Source organism: Sinocyclocheilus anshuiensis, unplaced genomic scaffold (assembly GCF_001515605.1).
Source record: "Sinocyclocheilus anshuiensis isolate Anshui unplaced genomic scaffold, SAMN03320099.WGS_v1.1 scaffold1065, whole genome shotgun sequence".
In the NCBI taxonomy this organism is placed as follows: domain Eukaryota; kingdom Metazoa; phylum Chordata; class Actinopteri; order Cypriniformes; family Cyprinidae; genus Sinocyclocheilus; species Sinocyclocheilus anshuiensis.
In genome coordinates this window covers 889,031-899,074 of record NW_015555804.1, presented here as the reverse complement: position 1 = coordinate 899,074, position 10,044 = coordinate 889,031, and the positions used below count along the sequence as shown (strand labels likewise).

Here is a 10,044-nt window from a genome sequence, read left to right as displayed (position 1 = left end):
AGGTGCACCACCTCCCAGACTGGATGTTGTACAGTGCTGCTGGGGACACCGTGAACCTTCAAAGGACACTCTAGAAAACAACAATAACACCCTAGCCAAATCTCGACTGCTTGAAGTTGGGGTAGTGTCAACCGCTTGTGATTCCCCAAGGTCCCTGCCAAGGAACCACTGTGTGGACCTGGGTCCTGATGGGGTGGAGATGCGTAAGACTGCGGGTGAAGTTGAAAAACCTGAGGAGGTACAACCTAAACCTCAGAAAGGCCTCCAGGGAACCAGGGACACAAATATTGACCCTGCTATCAGGGCTGATCCCAGCAAGGTTAAGAACGTAAACTTGCGAGAATGTCTGCTGCAGTTCCCGCTCTGTGAGAAAGCCTTGTCCTTCAACATTCAGCCCACCTCTAAAGAGAAGCTTCTCCCATTTGCACAGTACAACTGCTGCCATGTGTTGTAGAGGTTGTAATCCGAGATCAAGGAACAAACTGATATCAACAGAAACCCTCCAACCAGACAATAAAAGAAAAAGTGTGTTCTCACCTCATACTGTAACCTCAGAGGTGCTTTTCCACACAATCTACTTATTGTATATCTTTATTTTCTTTCCCTACCCAGCATTCCTTGCTGCTTTCCTGTATAAGAGTTAACCTCTTGGCAATGCTGTGTATATGAACACCTGTATCTACTGACACTGCTCACTATATTCTGTGCTATCTCAGAGACTTTTATTAGAAACAGTGTATGTCTTGCTAGCGTAGAAGCTTTAATTCAATAACTTGTCATTTTGCACTGTAATATCAATAAGAGTTCCACCGAGTTTAGTCATATCACTAAGCGAGTGGGTGAAGACCATGCTTCAGAACAACACATAAGAAGCCAACACAAAAACAGATGATAAACAATCACAACAGTGGATGTTTAGACTCAAGAACTAGCCGTTCAGTCTGTGTAGTAGTCCCGACAAGTTTTTTGTTTTCATTTGGTTTGTTTTTGCAGGCAACTGTGAGGCAACGGTCTTTACTCTGAACTTTTAAGAATCTGCATGCTGTGGCATTGTTGAAGTTGTTCCCACACCACTATCTCATGCTAGCATGTTTGCTAGCATCTTTACCCTCAGGCAGTGGGGCAGGAAGCAGAACACGTCGCCACATTGATACAGTGACAGTTTGGGAGCATGGTTATGAGAGCATGCTAAATCAGAACAGCTTAGCGTAGCATTAGCATTTTGTGAGCAGGGGACTGATCAGGGAAAGATGCTAAGTATATCTGTGATATATTTTCAAAAAAACAAGAAGAGGGATCGAACAGAGATTATTCTGAGAGGTTATGACGAGAGACTTTTTGTGAAATGGACATAATATTACACAAAACAGAAGACTGGTCTTCCTGGAGCTATATTTTGGAGTTTGTTTTAAAACTGCTAATTCTTTTAATATGAATTGATATTATGAAGCTTTTATCAAGTATTAGAGAGTTATCAAGGGTTTTTTGGAAAGATGTTGACAAAGTCTTTTTCTTTTCCTTTCTTTTTTTACATGAGATATGAGAGGGAGATTTATAACATTACATTCTGTTTTTTTTTAATCATCTGCCTCTGGGTGGACCTTTAACATGCATTGTAAGGGGATAAGCTGTTTGAAATATCCAGTCATGTACAATGTGTACATATTTTGACCCTTGCACCGTATACATACCAAGCATATCAACCCTCCATTTTAGATCTTATTCAGTGAACGTAGCAGTTTGAAGACACTAGTTGACTGACAAAAAGGTCATATAGTTTCTTGTGTCATAGTTGTAAATACATTTGAAGAGCTGTATGCTAATGTAACGCTAAATAGCGTAGCTGAGTCTAGCTTAAAATGTACTGTACATTGACAAAATCCAGTCTTCGTATGTTGCAATGGCATGAGTGAAACTAGCGGTTACTGTTGTTTTTACCTCCTAAACAGCTTAAACACATCTCAAACATTTAGACAGCAAATGTGACTGTGGTTACTGTTACTTTGGTACTCTAAAGGACGTCAAAGCTATTCAGTCATTTCACATGATCGTAAGTTTCTGCGCACCTGTCACCGGGGAAATATTTTTATTTATTTTTTGGTCACATGTAGACAATGAAAGTGCAAATGTCAGATATTTTTGTTGCAATATCTTGGACCACAGATAAGCTTGACCAAATGCACAAGAACAGATGTAAGGGGTGCTTTGGGGAGAGATAGCAAGAAATATAGGCCTATATAGACAAATTACATCTCCATAACTTCTGAAATTTGAATTTTCATTCCCATACTACGTTTAATCAAGGAACAGCCATCCTGACCTGGGATGATTTGTAAGTACAACCTTCTGGACCAATCAGAGGGCAGAATGATATAAAGCCAGACATGCACTATATTTTCATAATCAGCATTTTATTTTCTTCTTATTTTGAAGTTTCACATTTGACATGGGTCTTCATCCTTCAAATATCTAATCGCTTTACAGCGAACATTGGATTTGGGTTTGTCTATAGTCCCATTGACCCTTACTAAAACTATGACTGTCTCAATGAGATTTATTTTTATATTTATTTATTAAAACTGATTAAACTGCCTCTTGTGTTGTCGTTTAAAAAAAAAAAAGGATTAGTGCACAACTCCACAGTGATCTTCATGTATGGTTATTTATTGTATGATGTGGTTTTCTCAGTTTCTTCAAGCCCACTTACATCACTAAACGTTTACATAACATATTCAGTCAAGCAAGCATTTGATAGTTATTTATACCAGCAAACTCAGCTGTAATAATACAATCACTTTTGATGAAATGTAAAAAATACAAAGGTTAAAATCATTATCACAATGTATTAATGAAAAATCAAGTAAAAACAAACAAAACATCAAGAAAAAAAATTAAATGAGCTATTCCATAGTGATTGTGGTGAACTTTTGTTTTAAAATCATTAATACAGCACAATATGTCTCCAAGTTTACCCACTATCATAATATTATCTTCCTTGACCTTAATAATCCCTTTCCAGTAGTTTTCAGAAAGGTACCACTGATGCAAACAATTATTAACATGGGCTTAAAAACCCTGTAAACTGTAGAAGCTATCTTTGGTACACTGTGCCATATGGTACATTAGCAAGCTAAATATGACTTTATAGCCAAGTGCCTCCCTTCTTGTGATTGTCTCTATGGAAATAGTCTTTGGTCACTCTTCCATTTAGGCCTTCGAAGGGAGTTTATCATCCACACGAGAGCGCATGATCCTCTGTGAGACAGAAAACTGTATTTAATGACATTTCCGGTTATCTAAACAGTCAATAACGTACATTAGATTTAAAATAATTTGTTGGTTAATCACATTAGGACTTTAGTCTTTGATAAGCCAAGAGAAAGAAGATTACATTTCGTAATAAAAACTGATTACATTTTACCAGCATTATTATCAAAGTTGGAAAATAGCTCAAAATGACAGGCCAATTCTTTATGGCTGCTCTTGCTAACTATATGCTAACTGCTAAATCTAGCATAATGGTTACTGCAACACTGTTTTTCTCACCTTTGTATATAAATAAACAAAATACTAGCATGCTAAAATGCTAACAGTTAACATTAGTAGATAAAGTTACCTGTTTCTTAAGTGCTTGCATGGAGTGATACTCAATTTGTTCTCTCTTGATTCGGACCCAGTCCGGTTCATCAGGGATCATGACGGCCAAAATCATCTTCACCATGATCAGGACATGCTAGAGGACCCAACCAGCATTAAAAAAAAAAAGTACCTTTTTCAGAACAGCTTAGCATTAGCATTTTGTGAGCATGGGGACCGACAGTGATACACTTTCAAAAAATAATCTCACTTGTAATTACAATTTTGTGGTGGCATCCATGTGTGTTCACTACATAGTAAGCAATCTTTAGAAACACTACTTGAACGCACCATTAGTCACATTGATTTAAAGGAACAGTTCACCAAAACTCATTTTGTTACAAATCTGTATGCTGATATTAAGGCAAATCTTGACATTTTTGTCACAAATTAAGCATGTGGTCACTTTTTTCATTTTTGGACAGTCTATGCCTTCGGCTTTTTCCAAAGCTGTACCAAAATCTTCTCTAACCTCCACAATGACGGCAATGACGAGAACTTTGCTGCTGCTGAGACCGGCATCCTCTGTGAGTTCCTTCACTTGTGGGGACAGAAGCAGCAGCCAACAGTTAGACATGACCGAGATGAAACTCAGCACCTCAAATGCCAGCTATAAAAAAAGACAAATACACACATTAGAACTCACAGTTATCATAAAGCATTTAAAACATCCATATATACAGTACAAATCACAGTCTGACCTGCCATACGCCCATGTTGGCCACAGGGGCAGAAAATGGCTTGTTGAAGAGCTTGCAGAGCTTGTAGGCATCTGTGCGGATCTCTGTGAGGTTGTTGAGCAGTAACAGAGGGGCAGTGAGAGGATAGACGCAAGAGAAAAGACTCAAGTAGCCAAACTGAACCAGAAGCTCGATGTATTCAGCAAACAGGCCCTGAAGAGGAACAAGATTGAGAATTTAAGGAAAATACAATTCCTGTGTTCTTGATATTTGAGCTCATTTGATTGCTACTCACTGGGAAAGCCGGCAGACTGCCCTGAGCCTGGAGATGGTCCACCTCTGGATCATCTTCCTTCAGGTTTCTGTCTGCAGATGTGAGGAAACGGTCCACCAGGAAAGGAACCACCACCTCAGTGAACTGATTCACCACTTGCGTCACGATCAAAAGAGAGGAAAGTCTCTGTGGAGGAAATCACGGATATTGTGTTAATGGAAATCTTAGGATTATATGCGAGAACGGTTTCCGAGGAAATTCCCACCTTGCGCAGCAGAGGCAAGTCCTCCTTGAAGAAGGCAATGTGGAACAGCACAGCAAAGTTATTGAAAAAGGTGAACTGAATGAGAAATGGAGATAGATAAGGAACATGAGACATTTAGTATTACAAAGAGTCCTGCAGAACATTGTGGTCTAGACATATACAGCTATCAGCATTTAAAATTAGCTTAAGATCTTTGAGGTAAAACACCTGCTATGAAGCACACACTTTGTAAAAAAAAAACATCATATGGATATGTAGACTAGAGAATTATAAAACTCACCACAAGGACTTTGGTGGTATGATGATAGTCAAAAGATGATGCCTCCCTATGATTTTCTGAAAGACGAGAGAGTTAGTTATTTTTTAATATAGTATGACTTTAATATGTGTGTGTTTTCTGATTTCTAAAATTGTTATTTAATTATTATTATAAATAATAATTATTATAAACATTTAAAACATTGATAAATTCAATATTAAATATATTTTTAATAAAATAAATTATTTAATAAAATTGTCAAACAATTGTTATTGCATATTATTCTAATATATATAATATATTATATGCTAGATTATATAATATATGAAACATATAAAGACACACAAGCCAGAATAAACATTTTCAGTAGGTGTTTATTTTCTGTGAAAAAAAAGAAATAAATATATGAAATATAGTATCAAGTTAAGTATAACCAGAGTTAAGAAGCAATAGTTAATCTGAACATCTAGTTAATCTGCAGTGTGCATTTTAATTATTTCTACAGAATACATATTCCAATTATTATATCCTATAATTTATATTTTTACTATTTTATTTTTAAAATATTTATTTTTTATTTATTTTACTTCATTTTTATTACTAACAGAATATTTTGCAAAATATGAAAAGATTATATAATCAATATATCATATTTATAATTATGTATAATAATGTGTTATATTATTATATATAATTACAGTAAAAAGCTAATAATAAACTAATTTAAATTAAAATTCACATTCATTTAATTTAGCAAAATAAGTTTAAAAATACGCTTTCATTATATGCCGTTGTTTTGACAACTAATATTGAGTAATTTTGCGTCTCTCGATATTATAATCAAGTTCTTTTGCCTGATCTTTTTCTTACCTACTTCTGTTAGCTGCAAGGCCACGTTGCGATATATATTCCCAAGCACATTAGTGTAGAGTATATGGGCTATAGAAGGGAGGTACAGCAGGACTGCTGTGAAGTATGATTCAGATGCTTTGTGCCAGCCTGAGACCAGGCGCTCAAAGAAGTAGAAACCTGCCATCCCCATGACCACCAGACCCAAAAACACCCCAACCACGGGCACTGACACCACACCTATCCTAAGCCTCCTCTTCCATTCAGGAAACAGTGGCTCCAGTCTGCCCGTGACCGGATTGGTGCTGAGTTCTCCATGGAAACCCGGTCTGGGCTCTTGAAATTGTTCAGCTAAATTGAAAGTGCCCCAGTGATAGGATAAAGCCGCGCTCCTCCTCTTCCACAGCTCCATGAATACCGTGGACCACAGCATGCTGAAGACTGCCTGCACCATGTAGGAGCTGACTGAAGGCTGCTCATCGTCATGCTTCGGCAGTGTCGGCTCGCTGTCAGTTTTATTTCCATTGGAGAAGTTTGCACTAGGGAGGAAAAAGGTGATGAAGAGGCCTAGGATGGCTGGAGGAAATAATGCCAAAGTGTAGAAGTCCAGGAAGCTGAAATAATAGGCTATAGTGCCACCAAAATAAGTGTGGATGGAGTCTGTAGAGAGAAAGAATGATTTATTAGTGTAATAACAATAAAATAATTGTAATAAAATACAAACTAATATTTAATTTGGCTATTATATTTTTATTATACACTTTATGTATTTTTAATTTTTTATATATATTTTTATATTGTTATAACAATTGTTGTCAAAATGTTTCCTACTTTCATATTTTTTATCTGTACTATATATGGCAAGAAATTGTATGTATGTATATATATATATATATATATATATATATACATATGTGTGTGTGCGTGCGTGCGTGCGTGCGTGCGTGTGTGCGTGTGTGTGTGTGTGTGTGTGTGTGGCCAATAATCGGTATCAGACCATAAAAGCAATTATTTGCATTATGGTTTGCCGATTGTTTAAAAACAGCCGAAAATGTTTCTTGTGTCAAATTTAGCGCTGTCCAAGTTAAAGTAATAATGCATTAACGCCGTTAATGCTGGTGCTGTTTGACCCTATGAATCACCCGTAGTTGCAGGCTTACAGCACAGCCGCTTCGGTTCAAACTGCAGCGCGGATCGAGTCTCTTTCAGTTTTATACAAGTTATCGCGCGAAATGAACATGAAGGAAAATCAAACGGTATGTTGTAAGACAATTGCAAATGTGCAATTTACCGAAATGTCTCATATCTCATGTAATCACTCAATCAGCGTTTCAACCGAAAGAAAGATGTCAAATAAAACAGCTTGTAAACAATGTCACTGAACGATGCATTTACCTCAGAAAAGTTATCCAGTGTTCACAGCTGGTTAGTTAGCTATAAAAACACTAGAGGAAACTGATGTATGTTTAAATAAATCTGTTATGAAGACAAGTTTTTTTTTTATACCTTATGTGCAATTGTGTTGCAAACGTTTTTATTTGAGTGTGATTTATTATATCGGAAACTACATTTGAATATAATATTTTTGTGATTAATTGTAAGCTCTAATATTATGTAGGCTACCAAATGAAAGGGTTTCCTTTATAGTTTACAGCATTAGTTGGGAGAGATTTATTTCCCTAAGAAAACTAAACATCAGCAGATATTATGAATAATCGGCTATTGGTATCGGCTGAGAAATTTAGTATCGGACAAGTCCATCTGTAATATATATATATATATAGAGGCCTAAAAAGAATGAAGACCCCCAGGTGTACAGAATACATTGTAGCTTCACAGTGTGGCATATGAGACTGTGAAATTAATTAATACATTTATGAGTTCTAGTCAAAATACTTCAGAATGTTTTATTAGTGCCTCCATTAAATGGTCCTGAATAAAAGATAATTGTGTATAATTTAAAATCTGATGGGGAGGCATACTAAAGTCATTTAATGTCTGTGTAGTTGAGTGATGAGAATGTGTGTGTGTTTGTACCTAAAGGCTGCCCCCACAGACTCTTGTGAGTGTACCACTGCTTCCCCAGAGCCAACAGCAGCTTCTGGTCATGAAGAGGGGTGATGTTACGGATCACGCCTGCTTTCTCCAGCTTCTGTACTACAGCACAGAGAGAGAAACAGACAGATAGATAGATAGATAGATAGATAGATAGATAGAGATGGACAGGACATGACCATATCAGGTTTTAACTATGGGAATACCATTGGAAGTCTAGGCAACATGCAGTGACTAAGCAGTTCAGAGAGAGAGGAGAGCGGAGCCTACTGGCTACTCATGGAACTGCATGATATAAATAGTGTACTGGCAAACTTTTTACTGCATAGTGTGTAGAATGCACTGTATAATGCCTGCTATTTTATAAAAGCACAGTTTGCAAAACTGTATGTAACCTTAAAAGATCAAAAAACATTTCCAATACATGAAGAAAAATGTGCTGCAAGCTGCAAAAAATAGTATGGGTAGTATGCTAATTTGATCATAGCCATAAATATAATTATCTTTAAATTTGATCATATTTAATGCAAAAATGTCTTCAGTTGTGTCAGTCCAGTCAAATAAGTCCAGAAGGTGTTAAAAATGCATACTGCAACTGCTACATACAGATACTCACAGATGCTCTCTCTGGCTTTTAACTTCCCTTTGGGTGCTGGGATTCCTGGGATACGCTGGTCCTCCATGGCTCTCATGGAATCCAATTCATGTTTAACGATGTACTGCCTCTCGGCCAGCGTCAGGAACTGCTGCATGTTGTCTGCAGAAACAGTGAAATAACAATGAATTTTAAGCTAATAACATTAGCCGGATGTTAAAGTTTACATGCTAACATGAACACTCTGTAAAATTAATCAAACAATGTTTTTGATTTGTTGGTATGCCACGAGTGGCTAGTAGAAATCTGCTAATTGAGATGCAGGCACAGTCTATTATTTCATTTATCAAATATTCACCAATGTTGCAAAAGTTGTCACGGTCCTCAAAGGAGAAAGCCGTCATGTTTCCATCCTGGTAGGTTTTGCAGAGTCCCAGGTCCTCAGTCACCCTGAGAAGGGTACAGCGAGGGGCCGCCACAACTATCATGTCCCCTTTCATGTCCTCACCGGGGTGAACTAACAATTGAGCCCCTAAAACACAGCAGGGAAGAAGGATACTGAGATTTAAAAGTGTATTTAATATTATTAATATTACTGTTCTTACCTCCAGCCTTCACAGGTGCAGATATCATGGACATGATCCATTGTTTGGTGATGGGCTGGACATTCTCAGCCAGCTGGATCAGAACCAAAGGTTCTATATGGTTGGAGATACAGCAGGGGCAACTGACCCGGGACCAGGAGCTGGGTCCTGTCACCTTGGTCAGGGTTGAAAGTCCCTCCTGAGGTTCCTCCTGGGACATCATGGTGTCCCTGTGGAACTGTAACCCATGAGAGATCGAGAGTATGTATCTGCTTTTATTTTTGTTTTAGAAGCATCTCAGTGTATTCCTAATTTTACTGTATATTTCATAATAGTCGACACTTTCCAAGAGTCAAGTACTAATAGGGCTTGAAACTTTCTTTTTTTTTATTTGAATTCTTCTTTAATTATTTATTATTAAATGTCTTCATAATTAATATAAATTATTATTATTATTATAAAATACTATAATAAATATATCGTTTTTTGTTGTTGTTAATAGTCGTCCTAAAACTGTATTAATTATTATAACAACACAATGTTTTTATTGTTATAATAATATTATACAATATTGTAATAAATATTGATTTTTGTTGTTGTTAAGAAAACAACAGCATTTGTTTGCTGACAGTGAAAGTTTGTTACCAAACATTGGGTCTAAGTACATTTTAAAACTCTGATTTGAGGTAAATTTGCTATTTTGTACTAACAAACATATTTATAAATGTATTAAATGTACGTTTATATTTTCTATGTAACCGTTATTATGTTTACAATTTATAAAATAAAAAAATGAGAAATCAGTTTGTGTCAAAAAATATTTAATTAAAAATATTTAATGATAACA

General features: G+C 36.4%; 1 protein-coding gene across 1 annotated transcript in view; it reads right to left on the bottom strand.

Moving 5' to 3' along the window:
• Positions 1–1,514: 1,514 nt before the first annotated feature.
• Positions 1,515–10,044, bottom strand: part of LOC107674966 (anoctamin-10-like) — a 9,910-nt gene continuing 1,380 nt past the window's right edge. Inside the window, exons 2-13 of the mRNA XM_016469130.1 lie at positions 9,219–9,435; positions 8,972–9,145; positions 8,635–8,775; positions 8,001–8,120; positions 5,985–6,623; positions 5,136–5,191; positions 4,856–4,930; positions 4,612–4,776; positions 4,338–4,529; positions 4,109–4,246; positions 3,617–3,733; positions 1,515–3,255 (exon numbers count right to left, since the gene is read on the bottom strand). Coding sequence (XP_016324616.1) covers positions 3,208–3,255; positions 3,617–3,733; positions 4,109–4,246; positions 4,338–4,529; positions 4,612–4,776; positions 4,856–4,930; positions 5,136–5,191; positions 5,985–6,623; positions 8,001–8,120; positions 8,635–8,775; positions 8,972–9,145; positions 9,219–9,420 — 2,067 coding nt within the window. The 5' untranslated portion in view covers positions 9,421–9,435 and the 3' untranslated portion in view covers positions 1,515–3,207. The remainder of the gene's footprint in view (positions 3,256–3,616; positions 3,734–4,108; positions 4,247–4,337; positions 4,530–4,611; positions 4,777–4,855; positions 4,931–5,135; positions 5,192–5,984; positions 6,624–8,000; positions 8,121–8,634; positions 8,776–8,971; positions 9,146–9,218; positions 9,436–10,044) is intronic.